Source organism: Tympanuchus pallidicinctus, unplaced genomic scaffold (assembly GCF_026119805.1).
Source record: "Tympanuchus pallidicinctus isolate F22 unplaced genomic scaffold, pur_lepc_1.0 scaffold22, whole genome shotgun sequence".
In the NCBI taxonomy this organism is placed as follows: domain Eukaryota; kingdom Metazoa; phylum Chordata; class Aves; order Galliformes; family Phasianidae; genus Tympanuchus; species Tympanuchus pallidicinctus.
In genome coordinates, this window is record NW_026294739.1 from 4,941,368 (window position 1) to 4,962,531 (window position 21,164).

The 21,164-nt window shown below is 38.3% G+C and overlaps 1 protein-coding gene across 6 annotated transcripts in view; it reads right to left on the reverse strand.

Annotated features, from left to right (window-relative positions):
* The window catches only part of PIK3CB (phosphatidylinositol-4,5-bisphosphate 3-kinase catalytic subunit beta), an 89,771-nt gene that overhangs the window by 4,239 nt on the left and 64,368 nt on the right, over nucleotides 1-21,164 (reverse strand). For all 6 annotated transcript variants that reach the window (XM_052686977.1, XM_052686976.1, XM_052686980.1 and 3 more), the window contains 12 exons: nucleotides 20,749-20,845; nucleotides 19,722-19,852; nucleotides 19,079-19,132; nucleotides 16,947-17,135; nucleotides 14,188-14,309; nucleotides 11,083-11,226; nucleotides 10,077-10,176; nucleotides 7,417-7,595; nucleotides 6,695-6,804; nucleotides 6,297-6,375; nucleotides 818-985; nucleotides 207-330 (listed from right to left, as the gene is read on the reverse strand). In XM_052686977.1, the coding sequence (XP_052542937.1) occupies nucleotides 207-330; nucleotides 818-985; nucleotides 6,297-6,375; nucleotides 6,695-6,804; nucleotides 7,417-7,595; nucleotides 10,077-10,176; nucleotides 11,083-11,226; nucleotides 14,188-14,309; nucleotides 16,947-17,135; nucleotides 19,079-19,132; nucleotides 19,722-19,852; nucleotides 20,749-20,845 (1,497 nt within the window). The remainder of the gene's footprint in view (nucleotides 1-206; nucleotides 331-817; nucleotides 986-6,296; nucleotides 6,376-6,694; nucleotides 6,805-7,416; nucleotides 7,596-10,076; nucleotides 10,177-11,082; nucleotides 11,227-14,187; nucleotides 14,310-16,946; nucleotides 17,136-19,078; nucleotides 19,133-19,721; nucleotides 19,853-20,748; nucleotides 20,846-21,164) is intronic.

Consider the following 21,164-nt stretch of genomic DNA (forward strand, 5'->3'; position numbering starts at 1 on the left):
CTCATAAAGCAAGCAGTGCTTGCTCCTTCCACTCCTCTTACATTTCAACCTTTCTTTAAATTAAAATTGCTCTCTCAGATTTTCAGTAAACAAAAGAAACCTCGCGACTTTCAGATCTAATCCTGCTGATACACAAAAGAAACTGGAAGTTCTCACAGAGATTCCCATACAGCTGCTGTAGTTCTGCCTACAGAAAAGATTTTTACCTGACCGTTTTTTCTGACCATTATATTGTCACTGTGCCTGTCACCAATCCCCAGCACGTAAGTAGCTACACAGTAGCCAGCACAAGACAGAGTGAATTCTTCAATGGCTCGGTCCAAGTCATCTCTAGAAATACAAGAACAACTAATATCAGTGTACTGTACTGACAATTCATCCCGTGACTCGACACGAACAAGAACTTTTGGTTTGATAAACAAAATCCACTTACAATACTGCTAAATCAGATTTAATTGAGAGAAAACACTGTAAAAACTAGGTATGAAAAACTGGAGAAATCCAACTGTGGCAACAGCTCCCAGATTTGAGACCCATGAAGTTGTTTGTTTGGCTTTTTTTGTTTTACTTCCTGTTTGTTTGGTCTAATTTAGTGCATCTTCAACAACGTGAAATCACAGTGCTGCAAATGTCAGAAGTTCTGCTGGACCACTGTCTGATTTCCAAGGGCAATCTGAAGCTGAGTCAGAATCTGACAGACTGAAGAAAGAAAGCGATGCGCCTGCCAGCACAGACACACATTCCTGAACACTGAAACACAGACCTGCAGGAATTTTGTAGGTTACACTGCAGATGAGAAAACAATTGTAGAAGTTACCCTAAATTGTATTCCTTCAGCCAGTTTAAGAGAGCATCTTTGTTGAAGGCAGCGGCGGCGGCAACATTGCTACTATTTAACTGAATGTCAGCAATGGTTTCTGAACTGGAAACAGCCTCAATAAGGCCTGAATGATCTCCAGTTGCCAAACAGCCGTACGGCAATATCCTGAAACAAAGCAAAGATCAACGTTAAAGCCAAAAAGAGCAAGAATGCTTCTTTGCTACGTGAATATTTTCACAGGGCTGAATGTTGATTTAATTTGAACATTACATTGTTGGAAGTTAATATACAGATTTGCTTTGCAAATTTAAAATAACAGCAATTCATTTAAACATTCATTTTTCCTACTGCATGTACGCATACAGAAGAAGTTAACCACAACCTTAATTTTGCCATTAGAGAATACTGTTACCTGTAGTTTTATAGGAGAAACTATAGAGGGAGCCCTTTATTTGCATTTGATAGTTTCCTGGTTAAGTGGCCAATCAGATTTACACTCAAGTTCATTCTGTACTGTAGGTTGTTTGTGTAAATAGAAACAATGGACTTTTTTCTCTATTTTTCCTGTTTCAACTTAAAACGCTAGAAAGCCCCTAGAAAGCACAGAAATGAAATAATATTTTTCATCTCCCATTAATTTCTAGGCTTAAGCTAGAAAAATATTGGAAAACAGGAGTACATCTTCCAATTCACCTGATACATAAGAATACTGCTGTGCATTCACACACTGTCGAGTACAAGTATCGACAGCACCACTGCATTAAAGTAAGACATGGACAAACATCTGAACCAAGGGGAGATATGTCTAAATATGTAAGTGCACTTTTCCAAAGCATTTCTTTTATTGTAGAGGAGTGAAGCCATCACAACTGCTGTCTCCAAAGACACGGCATCACAAGTAGAGGTGCTTATTCTCATTTCAGCCATCTCAGATCACAGATGTTCTCTCAATTCTGCTCATCCTTGTATTAAAAACATATACTCATGCAAATCTAATTGCAGTGCACAATTAGTAAATAGTACGCACTAACTTACACAGCTGTATAAAAATGTGCAGGACATAAAATTTGTGGGGGTGTGCAGATAGAAAGACAAAGCTTTGCATCATTTGCATTTACAAACAGAGTTATTAATCCCGATTTCTACAAAGCAGAACTGTAGCTCTTGTGTGAGACAGACTATTATCTAAAGCCACAGAAGAAAAATAAATAAAAACCCAGGCAAAATTAATTGGAGCTTCTTGGCGTAAGAGCTGTTAGATAGAAGTTTCTCTACTACAGCAATAACGCACATTTGAAGGGCTCTAAGTGCTAAGACCCACATAGTTGGGTGCTCTTTTCCACTGGCAACAAAGTGAACAGAAGACGAGATTCAGAAGGCCATTTAGAGAACATCCAACTTCAAATCAAAGTAAGAAATGCAGATTTGGAAACTTCATTCCATTACTATTCTAAAGTATTAAATGAAAAATCCCAACTCTAGGCCAGAGGGTTCTCACAATGAACAGAAGCGTATCTGTAATCACTGAAAGCCAGCGTGCATGACACAAGGAAGCACTGCCCATCCTTATCACGACATGACAAACGTAAGCCAAGCATTGCCAGGTTAAAGTGCACGCTGGCCCTCTTCCATGGTATTTCAACCCACCCCACTTGCAGCTTCACTGGGCACACGTCCAACAACTTCCCCTTCAAAAGCAAGCAATGATGAAAGCCTTCAGCCCCTTGAGGACTCTTTGCTTACAACTGGAGGAAAAAACATCCTTGTCAGAGAGACACTTTGACAGGAGTCAAGTTAGGGACAAATGCGCTCAGCCTTTTCCATCTCAGCCCAGTCCTCATGACTTCACCATCTGTCAGCAGGATATGCGCCCTGCTTTTTTAACGCCATGTGAAGAGCACTGACAGATCAGTGCAGCAGTTCTGGGCAGGACAGATATTTTTTCTCTTTCTTCATTTTCTCAAACATCAACATAAATGAAGGGGGAAAAATGTTAATACTGTTCTTTATTTCAATAATCTAATTCTTCCTCAATAAAACTCCAAATTTTGGTACTTTATGAAAACATTCTCTGTAACTTCAGGTCCAATTTCAAAACAATGATAAGCTTTAAACTTGTCAAAAATAATTTTTTCAGTGGTTTTACAAACCTTTCATTCAAACAAAGCCACTTAACATGAGATTTCACAAACCTTTTTGCAACACCCCGTACCAGTCCAAAAAGTAACTCCATACTAAATACTTCTGTGACAGTTTATCACATTAAAGATTAATCAACAAAGATCAAAGTCCTCACATTTAGGACTTTCTGCTGTTCTGTGACCTTACTAATTTCTCCCCTAGCACAAATGCAATGCTGCAGTACAGGTAAAGCCACAGAAATACCTTTTGGTGAAACTTGCTCTCATTAGAGCTGCCACACTGCAGATCCCATAGCATGCTATTTCCAACTCAGTGTTCTGGTAACAATTTGTTTCAGAAGTGAACAGGTAGGGCTTTTGTTTGCTTAAAGTAGGCAGATTAATTAAAGAATATGCTTTTTTGTTTTCTAATTACTCTCTGCACTGGAGTGACTGATATCTAAAGAGAACTCCGAGTCAGACTTCTCCAAACAACAGAGTAGCATTCGTCTTTGCTGCTGGTCTCTGCTGTCTAACGGTTGGATCTGTACTGAAAAGCAGAGGCACCTTCAGCTCTGTTCAATTGGGCACTCTACAAGGCACCCAGTGACAGCCCAGGACGAAGGAACTAACAGAGAACACTGCTGCATCCTGCTGCACACGCACACTTCCTTTTCTGATACAAACCCTGGTCTGGTTCTAACATTTGGTCAGAATGCACACACAGGAACCTAAACAACAGAACACACCATGTGTGCAAGAGGCCACTTTACCCAGGAGACAAAATAGTTGACAGTGAAAAACAAACAGGAAAAAAAAACCCCAAAAAGTTCCTGTTCACCTTTGCAGATCTCAAAACCCACACACGCTGCCCCTCTGCAGAGCAGAGAAATCCCATGGCGACATTGTGCTTGCTTCACACTTCTAGTGAAAGACACAGGCAGAGACACGGTTTCATTTTATTTTCCTAATGACTGATTAGGGACTGCAATGCATGTACACAGCAAGCGATGCTGCCCCCAGCACCTCAGTGGCAGCACAGTGTTTGCCATTTGATCCATGCTTCACAGAAGCCACGCACTCTGACGTACCAACATATTCTAGATTGGGAGTTACTTCCCCGGGAGGAAAAGCAAGCAGCGTTTGTGCATTGATGTTGGAAGCCTTGCTTTTACTTGAATTATCAAACACTCTGTAGTGGAAAATGTTGAAAGTGCGAAATCGACTGTGCATCCACAAAAGAAAAAAGGAAGCTACAGCTTGAGGGAAACTTAAACCTCAAAGGATGATAAAGAGCAAGAAAAAAAGACTGCGTTTATTGGCACTGATGTATGAACTGTATTTTCAGAAAATCAGAAGTAGGCAACACCACTTTTTCTCCTGTTACAGGAGTCTCCTAATGCCAGCAGTGAGAGGCAAGCCAACAAACAAGCCTGACTCACTAACAGGGCAACAAAACCTCTTCCTGCTGCTACTCATTCAAGGAGTTTGGAGTTGCCTCTTCTCAGGAGGCATGCAGACTGCAAACAAAGACTAGGGATCACAGAGTCTTCTCTGAACAGAGTCTTCTCCTCATCCTCTTGGTGTTAGAGAGCTGTTTTAGCCAATCCTTTGCCAATTAAAGTCACTTTAGCGCCCTTCCTTGGCAAATGCTGGCTAATACCTCTTTGATAGATACAGAACTGCAACCCTGCCTCGATCCCAGAATTTTATTTCATAATCAGAACTAAAAAAAAAAGGGTGAATGGAAGGAAGATGCTCTCAGTTATGTAAATAAATGGAAGAGGCCAATTATAGAACTTCAGTTCCTCCTGGAATTTCCCTTTTCTACATTTTTTTTCCTGAGAGTTTTAAGACAAATCTTTGGACATCAGAGCCACATTTTTTGAGGTTTTTTGTTTAAAAAAAAAAAAAAAAAAAAAAAGCCTTAGTCAGGAATGACTCCTGATGCTGATTCCTGTTTGCTTTGCATGCTGTGTGGCCCTGCCTGGAACCCCAGACGAAGCTTCTGCGAAAGCAGCGAGTGAAGTATGCCTCATATGGGATTCCACAGCTGCCAGACATTGTCCTTGCCCTTAATGCTGCCTCCTCACAGTGTATTTATGACATCGATTATCTAAAGTTTCAGCGTTCAATTTAATTCACACTCAGCAATCTCACAGCAAACACAGACTACCAGAAACAATTTATTATTCACTTTCCCCTTTTATCCCATGCTTCACTCCAAGGAATCTCTCCATAAGTAGCATATTTTCCTGACTGTTAAGTTTCTAATTTTATTATTTGATGGGCAGATGTTACACACCTTACAAAACTCACACTAATGCTTGAACCACAAGATTTGAAAAGCTGAGCATAAAGAATCCAAAACTGAAGTCTTTCAAATAATATTTAAGTACTTTTCCTCATTGGAATCCTCTAGTATTCTGGTAAAGAAGTCGTGCTTATCCTACCAATTATATGAAGGTAAGAACATTGCAGGACACTTTAAGATAAAAAGATAATTCTATTCTGAATTTTTTTGACACCTGAATAACATTCTTTTCTTGCTAAAACACAATGTGAAACTCCAGAATGCACATTAAAGGTATCCACAAGACCTGCAAGCAGAAATAGAAGCTTTAGCACAAAATGTTGCTTATTTTCCACCAATTTTTACATTTTAACTTAGAATTGCAAACTGAAATGGCATCAAAATGTACAATTTGGAGCAGAAATATTGAGGAAGCTGCAAAATATTTTTCCTTCATTTGTATATGTGCATTAGAACCTAGGAGTTCTGATTCCCACAAATCACTAAGTGAATCCCCATTTTTACTTACACTCCCAAATCAATGACAGTTAATAGACATGTTTGTTACATGAGAAAACAGACAAACAGAACAAACATCAAAAGCAACCTACCAAGCAATAAAAAGACACAGAACCTGGTTGCTGGAGCCTTTATTGAAGAACTGTTTTCTCACCTCATGCAGTGCTTTTTGTCAACATGAACATTGTGATTTACAATCAGCATGGCAACTCAGATACACAGTGAGAGATGCAGTGTACCTGGTCAAATACCCTGCTTGACAATAAGTTAAAATGCTGTGTTTTACTTCACTTCTTGCATTTCATTTCATGGAGAAATTACTTGGTAATCTGGGCCATCTCAGGAATAAACTGCAGAGAAGTCATCTCTGTGGGTAAGGCCAGTGCTTCCTACAGCCTGTTCACCTTGGCTATGACAACTGAAACCTTTGGCACTAACATAGACATTTAGAAAGACTATGGTAGGGAAAGCAACTAAACAGGAAAGTTTTACTGGTAAGAGTGGACTCCCCATCCATATAAACCAGCCCACAAGAGCTCCTTACCGGAGATCCAGGCCAGCCTCCTTCCAAAGTACATCCATCAAACGTAAAATCTGGAGTGTCAGCATGTCCTGTCGGAGATCTGTAATGGAAGGTTGGAACTGCTGCCTCAGTTTCTCAGTGTGTTGGAGACAAACCTCCTAATGTTCATAAAAATGTTTCAGAAAAAGCTATCTACAAATCCTCATCAATACTAAATGTTAAAGAGGGGTTGATCGGGATTGAATCATCGTGATTGGCAAAATCTGTAATTGGAAAACTAGTCAGAAGAAGATGCTTAATTTGCTTATTGATGCTGCAGTAAACCCTGTTAAATTCTGGTAAATACAGAGCAGCACAGCTTCAGTGCAAGTGTGAGAATAATGAAGAAAGAAAAATTCCCAGTGCTCAGCACTGCTTACCATCGCCATTTTTAAAGATGATGCCTACAAGATCTCCTCCAAACATCTTATTGTTGTACACTATCCATAGAGGCTTCATTTTAGAATCCATGTACTTACACTTCTCAACACTGGAAGAAAACATGACAGATGTTATAGTCCATTAAAAATAATTCAGCTGAACAGAACTGAACACTGTTTGAAACAGCAGACAATGTAGACTTCTGGTTAGGAAATGCTTAAATGCTACCTCAGCTTTCTCTCTACTACTTGCTGTGTGTACCAAGTATGGATGTGTCTGTTACACACTGACTACACTGGACGCCATGAACAGCACACACACATCTAAATTAAGACTTACATTTACACAGAAAATGTCTTCTCTGTATCTTCCTACTCTGTTCTAGACTTCCCATTTAAGTGCTTTCATATTTTAATCACACTTTTGTGCTTACTATCACAAGCAGAAGTCAAGAACACAGTCTAATTCACATTTAGGCTTATATTTTAAAATGTTTAGCTATGTAATACATTGACTAAGAGCATTAAGTCACATGGTGGACCACAAAACATCTTCAAGCTAACTGCTCTTTGAGCGCAGGAAGACTGCCAACAGACCTGCTCTCCCTGCAGCAAGTGCTCCCTGTGACAGCATAGCTGCTAACAGCACAAAGGAAGCTCAAGCAACAGGCATTTCCCATCAAAATCTACAGTGTAACACCATTCTCTCATCCTTTACTTACTGCAGTTCTGAAAGTATAACAGAAGGATTCAGAGGAGACTGGAGGTCAGAGAGTGCTTCTCTGTAAGCATTTTGTTTCAAACATGTGTGCATTGCATCTTTTCCTTTTGCTTTGCTTTGTTTCATGGCATTCAGCTTAATTAGGCTGTTTAAAGTCTTCATTTTATTAAGAGCTTCTACCTGAAAGAAATAGTTTATCGTCAAGTTATTGCTTCGACTTTGCACATCATACAATATGTAAAATCTCATTTGACAGAAAAAAAAAAAAAGTTATCTGAAGTATTAAGTAATTTTACAACATCTTCAACAATGGAAATTATAATCAGTAAAAATAAAAAACTGGAGAATAGCTTTTTCTAAATTACTCATGTTCTAGAAGCACCATTTTTACAAATAACAAAAACACTGATGGCATGAAATCTCAAATTTCAAGTCACTTTTTAAAGCAGGACTCAACATTTCCGGCAAAATTCACATTTTCATGCATGGTGCAGACATTTACTGAAAGTCCTACAAAATTCAACTTTCGGCAGTCCAACAAAGCACAGCACAGATGCTTCAGTCCATACTGAAGTCAACAGAAACTGAGTGCTTTTACTCCTACAAACAGGACTCGAGTTGACGGATGCAGATACTTCACTCACACGGCAGTTAGAGGCACACGACCCAAATGCCCAGGTGACTGACTGCAGACAATTGCACACACACAGCTACACATGCTTAGAACACTTAAGCCTGCCCTGCAAAAGTTTGCTCATTAAAACCCTGCAAAATTTAGGCTTAAGTTAAATGTTCTAATCAGTTAGGATGCTTTACATTCTAAGGTATCACCTAGACAATCTATTTTTACTTTTACAATGTATAAAAGGAAGGGTTAAGCCCATTATTTTTCCCCCTTCCCTCTGTTTAAAGAAGTTTTCCACAGGTACAATTTGTAAGAAAACAGCTAACAGTGTAAACGTACGTAACGTTAACAGAGAGAAGCCTTCTGGTAACAAACCCAGACTGCTCATACAAAGATTATGACTTCCATGCTGCACCTACACCTAAGCAGTTAGCTGAGTATCAAATAGCAGATCCATCAACTGCATTTACACTAGCTGTACTTAACATGCTCAGCAATGTGTATGTTCTCTAGCAAACAGCAGCAAACTGTAAAAGCTGATTTCTATACAAGGAAGCTTCAGTTCAATTCATAAGGTGCTGAGTCAAGACTTAGCACTTTTACAGACAGACTGAACCCTGTCAGGCAGGATGCTGTGGAAATTGCATGCAGTTTGATTATAAAACTGAGGCAATGGAGACCTGCCAGGTCAGCCATCTGTCAAAACCAAAAGCACTCTGCCTTTCCACTATTCTTGGAGCTGTACAAACATCAGTGACAAGGGAACAAAATGGAACCTGGGCTGTACAAACAGGAACTTTTTGAAGTATTTCTACTTTGAATTTCTTCCGTGTTTGCACAGTTGGGAATTTTTGTGCCCCTTCTTTGACTGTACTGACATTTGTTTCCTGTGAAATGCACAAAAACTCTACTGACCTTAGGTCTATTGCTGCAAGCATTTCATCACCTAACCTTTTTATGATTCTGACAATACTAACAAGCACTCATGTAAGATATGAGTCTTTTCTGTGTTCTGTGAATGTCAGTAACAAAGTGCATAACAGGGCATTCCTGCTTGGTTTGTCACTTTCATTACATCTGCAATACTGACAGTATCAAAAAACTGCTCACCAAACATTTATCGAGTTGCTTTTTCTGTCCTTATTTTCCCTGACACAGCAAATAGAGTAATTCCAGGAGAGCTATAATTTTCAAAGATTTCACAGTAACAATCCACATTTATTTGCTAAGACTGTATTGGAGCCTTCATAACACAATGTGTGAGTCTCCTTAATGGTCTGCTAATATACTTACCAAGTGTACTTAAAAGCAAATATCTTTTTGTTGTTGTTATCAAAGAAAAAAACATAACAAATCCATATTAACACTAAATGATTTAGCTTGTTTCCATGTCTTTCTTTCCAGGGAGAACTACAATTTACATATATATAATGGATACACATATATAAAGTATCTAAATAAATTTAGATACAATTTATGTATATATAATTTAGATACAATTTATATATATATATATATATATGTGTGTATATATGTATACATACACGTATTTATATATAATATACAGCTTCAGCATTTTTGGCATCACTTTTTAACAAAAGCAGAACCTGTAGGAGGTTGTCCTGGACTCACCTATATGAAGTATGGATAGAAACGCAACACTTTCTATTGGGCAAAATAAAAAGGTCACAAGTGTTAAGTGTACATAAACTCTTCTGCTAATAATCTGGGCAGCCTGCTGCTCAACCCAGAATGCAGCACATTGCTCAAACTACCTTGCACTTCTCAGAACACGACAAAGCAGCCCCTAAGATCCCACAGCACTGGCTGCTTTCTGTACCAGGGAGAGCAGCTCCTTCATTACACCCATCCAAATGCACTTCTCCCTCTCACTCATGCTTTCTTCTCTCCATCTCACCTTCCTCTTTCCCAAACAGATGAATTTGTCAAGGTAACCTTATGGCCCAGAGGAAAATGGAAAAGGATTTGAGTTACAAGCTAGCATGTGGAGTTTAAAGGAGGAGGGGACTGTATACCTGTTTAGCAAGCACTTTCATGTGAGCAACACTTCCTCGGCAGTAAGCTTCAAGTATCAAACCAAACTGTACTGAAACAGCAGGTATGTGAACCTCTGACCTGCAAGGGAACATCACAGCAGAAAGGCTTCTCATTTATCTAAACAGACTGCACAATTTTACAGATAAACATTTAAAGCTGTTGAAACTGAGAAAAAGAAAAAAACAAAACACTTGATGAACACTTTTAGATGAAAGCTAGATTTTGTAAGAAATAACAACGCACGCATGCTGAACACTCATAAGGAATAGCCAGTTTCCACATACCACTTGTTTCTAGGTCTTGGACTGTTGTAGATGCAAAACTGTTAAGCGGTAGCAATTCGATATTTGTTTTCAGGATCTGCTTATATTAAAGAAAGCAGTGCTAATAGATGATACTGAGAGTTAGGGCTAATGTTCAAGTGTGTGTTTTCAAAACTTCTTAAGAAAAAAACAAAATTTCTCTGAGGAAAAACACTTTGAAAGAAGCCACTGAATTTCAGTGCAGTGCCAATTATCCTCCAAAACATTTTCAAGTAAAGCTTGCTCTTTTCACTTAGAAATATCAGAATAATAAGTTGGATTCCAAAAACAGAATCAACATGTAAGTAAATGCTGCAAGGTACCTGCAACTCATGGAACTGATCATCACATACAGCAAGAGCACACAGAACTGCTCTTCTGGTGTTTTCTGATTTATTTTTTTCCTCACAGTTGAGGTGTAAGTATTGCAGTTTTACTACATGCACAGTCAAAACAAGCACTGAAATCAAACACAAACCTAACTTAACAGTTGCCTAGAGAGGAATTTTCTTCAAACAGCAGATTACAAAGCACAGTAATAAAATTTCAACTACAGGCTGGCTTTGCTCAATAAATGCCAAGGGCATAAAAATAAATAAATAAACATTAACATCCTGACCTACGTCCCAGAAGTCCCATCTACATCAACAGTTTCAGAAAAATATAAGAGAGATGTTCCTACCTTAGATGCCAGAACAACATCTGTCCTATTCTTCTATTAGCAAGTGCTCTCTCTAGTAGAAATCTGGAGAGAGCACAATCAAGAAAAGGTTCGTATTTCAGGACTTGCACAAGTTGAAGAAGATACTGAGAAAGCTCTTCATCACTAGAATGAGGTACATAAGATCAGTTAATAACAGAATAACCAGATTAATGACATTCCAGAAATTCAGATGCATATGATAAACCCAATTAGAACAGATTTAGTTTCAATAGTTTCAGTTTCATGCCAACTTTTCAATCATTTAGAGAAAAATACGAATACACACACAACTTATGCAAGAGCCAGATTTGATCACTTAATCGATATGTTATAATTCTGAAAGATTCTTAAAGCTATCAAACCTGTAAGTAGAACCTGGTATTTTATCATGATCCGTTACATGATCAACACCTCAGCCTGAGTGCCAGGTTAACCAGCCAGGAGATTAATTGTTCCAGAAGTTTTCTGAAGAACATTCACTCTTCTTTGCCCTCAACTTCTGACTAAGAAACTGTACCTTTGGAAGCACTGTAACCTACCAGTTATCTAACTGCAACAGGCATGGGCAAAAAAGACCCCTGAGGCATACCTAAGAATATGTGCAAAGCTGTTTCAAAGGAAAGCAATATTCACTCCACTGAATGTAATTTAACTAACCTGTCTTAAGAAGTTGCTACCTCAAGAAGTTGCTACCTGTAAGCTAGAATGAGCTGCTTTACTAAAATATATATTATAAAACAACTAGTTTAGCCAAAATGTTTCTATTTTTGTTGATTTGCTCTTAAAAACCATACCAACATGTGATCTTCCTCCCTGTCTTAAAAAAAATATATATTAAAAAAACATCATCTTGCCCAAAGTACTTCAGGAAGGCAAATTTCAGCATTTAGCAATAGTCCATAGAAACACTTCTTTTGAAAGTCCGTGCACTAATTAATGTAGTAGTTTTAAATACTTCAAGTACTTAATATTGTGACATAATACAAATAATTCCAATAATTTTCTTTAAAACCCTGTACCCATCTTTCCCATCACAACAAAACCCTCCAACACTTGAGAGTTACGTCAATCCACAACAGAACCTGAACTTTCCCAGACTTTTTACATTCAAATGTCTTCCCTCTTCATAAATGGTCTGTAGAATTCAAATCCTCTGCCTAGGATGAAAGGGAAAGAGCAGCAATTCTTCTGTGCATCACCTGAGGACCTGGGAAACGCAAATATTCTTCTTTTCTCTGACTCTTACTCTGAAAAGCTTCACAGACTCAGAGGGATCTCTGCAGATCACCTAGAGCAACTGCCTGCTGAAGCAGGTTCCCTTGGTTGAGTTACACAGGAAAGCATCCAGCTGGGCTTTGCCTATCTCCAGAGAAGGAGACTCCACCTCTCAGTGCAGCCAATTTAAGCGTTCTGCCATCCTCGAAGTAAAGCTCTTTCTTGTGTTCATGTAGACTTTCCTGTGCTCCAGCTCAAGCCCGTTGCCCCTCATCCTGCCACCGGGCACCAATAAAAAGAGCACGGCCCCATCCACTTGATCCCTGCCCATTTACAAGCACTGTAAATTCCCATCAGCCTTCTCCAGCCAGAACAGCTCCAAATCTCTCAGCCTTTCCTCGTAGAGGAGATGCTCCAGGTCCTAAACAACTGTGTGGCCTCTGCTGAATTCTCTAGGTCTTTGTCTTTCTTGAACTAGATTGCCCAGAACTGGACACAGTGCTGCAGATGTGGCCTCACCAGGGCAGAGTGCAGGAGGAAGATCACCTCCCTCGCCCTGCTGGCCACGCTCTCTGTAACACCCCAGGCTGCCAATGGCCTTCTTGCCCACAAGGACACACCGCTGGCCCACGGCAAACCTGCTGTCCACCAGGACACCCAGATCTTCCTCTGCAGAACTCCTTTCCAGCAGGCCAGCCCCTGACCCGTACTGATGTACGTGGTTATTCCTTCCCAGGTGAAGGTGACTTTGCACCTTCTGTGGTTGACTCGCAAAAGGTTCCCCTCCTCCCAGCCCTCCAGCCTGTCCAAGCCTCAACTGAACGGCACCACTGCCTTCTTCTGTGTCAGTTCAGATCACCTGGAAACTTGCTGAGGGTGCACTCAATCCTTCCATCCAAGTTGATGATGTTAAACAGGATTGTACCCAGTGCTGACCCATGGGAACACCATTCAGTAACTTGGTCAAAACGCTCAATCATGCTGTGCTATATTTATTTTTCCCTACTTTTCTCATTTCAGCTATTAGGATTCACAGCTTCTACCAGCTGTCTTCGGCAGACTTTTTAAAGTTGGAAATTGATACCCAACTGGAGACAATTTTGTTTCAGAGCCAGAACTAAGAATTCTAGAAATAATTCCAGATGTAACAATTCAATATTATTTGGATAGCAGCTAAACTGCTTGTTTACATTTGAAAGAAGTCAAAATATGTTTTTCAAATACATAGCCTTGACCATTAAAAAATGAATCATTAAACTATTCACCACAGAGACATTAGAATTCAAGGACAGGAAATACAGTAGTCCTGCAAATGATAACGTGAAATAAATCTTCCTCTAGGTTACAGTGAAGAGTAAAATGTATGTGATAAGGGAAGAACTTAGATAGCAGAGGCTACTGGGAAAATCAATCAAAGCAGGAATTCTCCTTTGTAGCATATTACATAAAGGCAAACATTTCTATTAAATGATACAGCAAATACCTGACAAAAAGCATTTTTGCATTATTTGACTACTGTGATACTTCATCTTTTCATCATTAGAAAGTTCTCACAATACTTTGTTCACCCTTTGTCCAAGAAAGGTGAACACACAACTTTCTGGAACAAAAGTACACCAGTTTTCTTTAGCAGCATGGAAAATAATGATCTTTGAATACAAGATATCAGAATAAGGAGATCTCATTTGGCTGCCAATTTGCTTATAGAGAAAGATTGCTTTATTTGGTCATTATTTACAGCAGGCTGTCCACTTAAATCTTTTTTCTCTTGAAGCTTTTTTTTTCTAGAGACAACCAAAACGCAGTACTCCTCTGTGCACACCCCTCAAGAACATTTCACACGCTGAACAAATAACACTACAAACTCACCTCATTTGCTTTAAACAACCCACTGCATATTCTCTCACATACTGGTCTGGGTAATTGAAATCCAACAATTCTAAAGCTTCTCTAGGCAGCAGCTTAGGCCATATCTGAAGGAGAGCTTGAAGCTGTTTTAAAAAGAAGACTGTGAGGTTACAGTTACAGAAGTTATTTAAGAAAACAATTTGATATAACAGTCCATTAAAGCATTTGTTAAAGCATCTAAAGGTCTCATGAAATGAACCCTTTTTATTGCATTTCAATGAAGATATCCACGAAGGATATATTTTTAATAATATGTACATAGCAATATGACTGAAACTGTACACTATTAGATAAACTAAACAGGCTCAGACATGTAAATGCAGTATCTAGCATATGTATTAAAAATAAAGATGTTTTTAAATATAAACAGTATCTTTCAACAAAAACATACGCTCCAAATCTGTTCAGTCCTTAGCTCAGAAGGGTCAGCACAAGTCTTTACATCAAGAAACACTGCAGCCATCAACACTTACCACGAACACTTGTACTGAATTTCTAAACTAAATACTGACACTGAGCAGACACTTAATACCATAAAACAGATGTTGAAAATGCAAACAGCAGTTATGCCTGCCCGACACAGAAGAAATTTCAAAACAAATGTATCAGGATTTTTAGACAAGCCACTTTAAATAAGGTGCAGAAACAACACAAACACAGAAACGTTTTGTTAATAATGAATGTTCAAAATTAATGGGGAATCTGAGTTACAACTTGAAAAGGAAGGTCAAAGAGGCATTACATGCTTCATATCCAGGAATGCATTTTGAAATTCATCACCTACAATGTGTACATTCACTATGAATTTTATTTGAAGATACAGATCTCCTCATTTTGACTGCCAGCAGTATCCATTGCTGAAATCATTTGAGAGATTAGAAAAATGACAACATTTTAACTGATTATGACCTGGAGGAAGCAAGATCTAACTGACCTATGAAACAGCCTAGAAAATTCCCCATTTGACATATTTCTCTGTCTACATTCTTCCTTGGAACTTTTATTAAAAGAAGTGCAGCCCATCTAGCTCCACATCCAAGGCACTGCAAATAAATGGCGCAGAAGGGCAGCTCAAAGGATATCAGAAATGCCTGTTGTATTTGGACAGAAGAAACCTGCAGCATGAAATACTCTCATCTGCTTAGACAACAGAGGTCGCCCTCACTTAAACTGTTCCACTTGAGTGACTGGTCGGATATTATTTTATTTTTTAACAGTGACCGATTTCTATTCTGAGAATAAATTCTGCCTGTGAGTCCTGCCAACAAGTTCTGCCACCACACTGCCCTGCAGGGTGACAGTAAGGACAAACACCTTGGGAATTCATTCACTGCAATTCCACTACTAAAATGCTACAACACAACCAGAACTTGGACGAAATCTATGCGGTAAATAATACAGGAAAGCTGCTTTCATCCATTGCGCAAAACACCATGAATTAATATAGATGGTTTACAATCAAATATAATATCCAATTTCTAAGAGATTTTACTGTATTTGAGCCACAATAAATCAGAACATAGCTATTTAGTTCATTTTTCATGCCAACAGCCATTTTTTATTTATTTTTTTAACTGTTACTTTTTGCTCTGGCTCTCAGACTCTCACTGCAAAGCACTTCTGCTACTGAGGCACACATTGTGTTGTAGAACAGCTACTGCAACACACAGCCAGCACTGTATGATTTCAATAAGAGGCAAAGTATGAGTCCTGCCTGCTTTGGAATTCTTACATTTCCATGAGATTGCTGCACCTCAGCTGAGGTGAAGCCTGTTGGAATGCTTACATGTCTAAGTGCTACAGAAACATTGAGCATGTTTAGGGATAACATCTCACTTTACAGACAGGCTGTTCTTGCTGCCAACAACAGCTTTCAAATATAAACCACAATACCATCTATGCATAAGCAAACAAACACTGCATTCCTTTTCCAAAATAACACAATAATAACCAGGATTATTATGTATTTTCAACCACAAGCTTAAATAAATTGCCTTATACATTCTTTTTTATATACTCAAATTTAAGGGATTTTTTGAGCTGTCAAAAATATCCATATTCCAACCAACTTTTTCAATAATTAGGCTGTATTCTAAAGCCCCCAGCATGTGATCAGAACGCCTTTTTCTTCACATATTTAATGACTAAACAACAAACGCTTCCATGTCTACAACTCATATTTCCAGACAACTTTTAAAAGTGAACAATTAATTCAGAAGCACATAATGGAATTAATAAAGAACAAGAAAGAGACTGGATGTGAAAAAGAACAAGAGAGTGATGACTGTCTGGGTGCTGTACTTTGTTACTGCAGTGCTCATGGCACAGACAAAATAAATTTGCATTCCTCCCTGACAAAAACATATGCAGGACATACACATCTAACTGTACAACACAGTGCTGGTTTCTGCATTAGAGTACTGTCAGTGTTCACACCAGATGAAATTTTTCTTGTTCCTCCCAACCTGCTGTGTACACCATCAGACAAAAAACCTCCCATCCATATACAGTGATATGTTATGTTACTATTAACCACCCTGTGAAGCAGGCATGCAATCACTGCAAATATTTGATCAAACTCTGTATGATGAGGCATTTCCTACCACGAGCGAGTGCTGTCCCTCTCAAATAAATAAACGAAGAATGTCTGCTTCAGTGAGGTTTAATTACCTACCCTGGGACACGGACATTTTCTACACCATCTTTCCCTTCTGTCTTACCTGAGCGACATCTTCAAGTTTGTTCCATTTTAAGGAGAGCAGCAGCTTTGGCAACGACTGTGGAAAATTTTCACGGCAGTCGTATCGCAGAGTCCAGATGAGATCCATTTCATTTTCACAGAGCTGAGATAAAGGATCTCTTTCCATTATTTCTTTTAGCACGATGTAAAATTTTTTACCGCCTCGACCCTAGAAAATGATAGAAGTACATTTTGGTACATTCAGGAGGACTCTTAGATTTTAGCTCAAGTACTGGAAATGCTGTACCAAGAACAACATGAGATAGAAGGGAATGACAGTGAAGCCTTTCCTTCAGATGGCCAAACCTGTTCTAAGAACTGCACCCAGCAGTCATTCAAAACTCAGCGCACACAAGTTCCTGAAAAATAACTTCAGAATTAAGGACACTAGGTGGCAATATTTCTGTATTCCAATCCAACATGGAAAACACTTGCTGGGATGCATACATTTTTCTTTTTGCTTTTCAAATGAGTAAATGCTATATATCTATAACACCTGTATCTATCTATCTATCTATCTATCTATCTATCTATCTATATATTTTAATTAAAGGCCAAAAGTCACTTTTCCAACAATAACCAAAGGTAACTATATTTACTAAGCATGCAAAGAAACACTTCTGTCTTCTCTTCCAAACCTTTCTCTTTCAGACAACGTGCTGTTCTATCTCTCTGAAACACTGATGTAAGTACTGGTTCTGTACAACAGTCTGCATGAAAGCATCTTTGCAAGTTAAATCTTCCTTTCCTGAGCCAAACTTGAGACTGAAAGGGTGGAAATTAAAGTGATGATATCAGCAACAACAGAATTCCATAAATTAATGGGAGATGAGTAACTGGTGCAGCTGAGTAAGGATGCAATAGTTGACAGGAATAACCTAGTTCCAATGTAATATTTAGATAAGCAATATCTCAGTTTTCTAATACTAAAGCCATCTTTACCAGAAAAGCCAATGGAAGTTTCAGCATAATTTTAAGAGCTTGGCCAAATGGTCTTTACATCACTGGAAAATGAAAAAAATCAAAGTAAAGCTGAGAAGAAATTGTAGTGAAAGTCAACAAGGACTGATAACAGAAAAAAAATTACCATTAAAGTATGGTATTCTGCATAGGATTTCCAGCTAACAAAACTACACCTGATATACACACAACCCGTTCAGCTCCTCCTGGAAAGGATGAGTGTCAATTCAATGCTGAAGTGTTTTAAGTATTTTGTTGCAAGTAGAAATTCCTTGGATGTGAATAGACTTAAAATATTTAGTTGAACTCAATGGCTTAGTAGTAAAACTATGTAAACATTATGTTTCTGTATCAAAACAAACAAAAAACCAGTCTTCACAATAAAGTGGCATTCTGCTACTTGAGATTTCCAATTATTTATACACCAGATAGTTCATACCAACTGCAGTAGTGAGCTTTCACTTTTCCCAATCACATTATGCATTCACTGACCTTTTTTCAACTAACTGCTGTATTCTTACACACAATGCAGTTCTTACTGCTGCTAAGTCCCAGTGCTTCACCTTCTTAAATTAGAACCTTCTGCATGCTTACAATGACTTTTTTCCCAAAAGTAAAAAAACGATACAAAGAAAACACCTTCAGATTTTGGTGATTGCTTTGAAGTTTGTCAAGTTAGAACTACGTGAATTCTGAAGAAGAGCAAGTAATACCCATATGTAAGCAATATTTTTAATAGACTAAAGATCATTTATCAGAGTACTTCTTTGGAAGCATCCAACCATCAGGCAAATTGTCATACTTAATCCAACTGAGCAGTTGCCCAACATTTTATGCACCCTAGGAATGCTTTCCAACTCTAATGGAAACCTCAGCTCTGTTATGTTCCAAATCCACAAAGAGTCTGCATAGCAGTTGAGTTATTTGATGAAAAATAACCAAGGTGTTCTTTCGGAAGTCCAAAGTATATTGAAAAAGAACGAACGAGAGTGTGTTTAATGCAGTTCAACAAGTGGATTATGCAAGCAAATAAAGCCCATAGAATTATAGTTATTCAAGTAGTTGTATTATTTTCTGTTGGATTGATGCAGAAGATTAGAAGAAAATACCCCCCAAAGCAATGTTCAAGTGCTGCCTTTAGCAGTCGCTTACCGCCATCGCAGCATTATCACTGCTTCTTGCAATCTCAGCTGCCTTTTCAAGTATCTGCAAAAAGACATTTTAAAACAGCTCAGATTTAAATACAAATCTGCCATTGAAATAATCAAAGATAAGTAGATTTTACCATCTTTTAAATAATTACAACACTATCATATTGTAGATACGAGGAATCACGTGTGCTTCTGTGGAACAAATAACCAGAGTTTACTGCACTGACTTCCCAGTCCATTTTTATACACTACAAAGAGTCTTGAAAAAAAATATAGCTCATAGAGGAGATAAGCATTCTGAAAAACACTGTAACACATTTGTACAAAGTAGTAATAGATCTTTACAGTCACAGACAGGCAAAATGTGAAGGTTTCCAGTGTTGTACAGAAGTTTGGCTTTTTAAAAGAACATTGGTATTGGAAAGTGATTGTGCTGCTGACTCTCAAGACAGCATGCAAAGAGTATTTTAAAATGCACGTCTTCAAAGATTATCTGAAGACTCTGAAGGCAGAGCACTGACATTATTATATACTGCAAGTTCAAACAACTCCAGAAAGTTGGGAAATTCAGTGACAAAAGCAGCTGAAAGTAAAGAAAAAGCCATTTGCATACAAGCATTCTCGACCACTCTGTCACATCTTACCTTATCAAAGGGAGGGTAATTAATAGGCTGTTTCGAATATTCTTGAAATCTAATGTGCAAAGCTGTTGCATTTTCAGTGTAAGGGTTAGTCTGGACAGTTCCCATTGGATTTAACATTTCTTCAAGCTCATCTAAAATGTTAGCAAGAACAATTAACATTAAATTTAAAAAGATAAGAATCTTATTGTGTCACTGTCCTTCGGTCTAAATCACTGACAGTGGTCTGCACAGCACCTCTCCAGTGCAGGCTTCTCTGGCATAAACATTGCAGACATTCTGTATTCACAGATGCTGGATTATCACAAAAGGAAAAATAAAAGATTTTCTCCTTCCAGAAGAAATGTAACACCAAAGGAACCCTGGATACTGCTACCCTGAGACAAATCCCTAAATGCAGCTTCAGTCCCCGTAACATCAGTCTCTGTAAACCCACACATACACTGCCTCCATATCAAACAGCATGAAAAAGAGTCAAAAGCGTTGAGCTTTTTCCCCCAACACTAAAGCCAGATTAATACTGCAATTCTCATAATTAACTGAAGAGTAACATGTAGATTTCAGACTGTTTTACTGATCAATCTGAGTTCCAGGGAAGGAATTCTCAAAAACAAAATTCTAACTCACACGTTTTGCAGTCTCCAGCATTGTCACATACAACATAGCTCACCTACTGAGTTTAAAACATAGCACAAGTAAGCAAATGAAACCTAAAATGCATTAAAAAACCCAACCAGATAACACTAGATTTAAGTATGCATCTCCAGTTTCAAGTGATCTTCTTTCTGTAATGTAACACTTTCAGAACACTGAAATGCTGTTTTCAAGCAAGCTCTCATTTGTCCTCCTGTCAGATTAACAGTACTTTCATGAAAGACAGTAAGACTCATGTATTTTTCCTACATAAAAAAGTACATGTAGCAAAGAAATTATGACAAGAAAATTGCACGTGCATGTAGCCAATATTCTATTTGATACTGCTCTTCAATGTCAAATATTTCAAATACAAGTACAGAAAGTTAAACTTTACCTGGAAATGATGACCAGCTGTGCAGTACGAATTCCCCATTCTTCAGCTGCCCTTTGTAATCAAACACCATGGTATTTACCCAGGCTACAGGGTAGTGCTGTTAACAGAAAGAGTTTCTATGTAGAAACTAAGATGGTAGGGGTTTCGGTGTGGGGTTTCTTCATCTCAGTGTCGCTCTTTCAGAAAAGCAATTAAACACGAGCATAGTGCTCATACATGCTCTGGGTCCTTTGAGACAATAGGACTTAGTTCTAAGGAGCCACTCTGCCAGCCTAAAAACAGACATTTCTCTGAACACAAGCCCAGATGCTCACATTTTTTCCCCATCAGAATTCATCTCGAGTTCTAGAGATGAGAGCAAAACTAATATCTTAAAATACAATTGGTTAAGTAGTCATTTGCCAACCTGCTTAAAA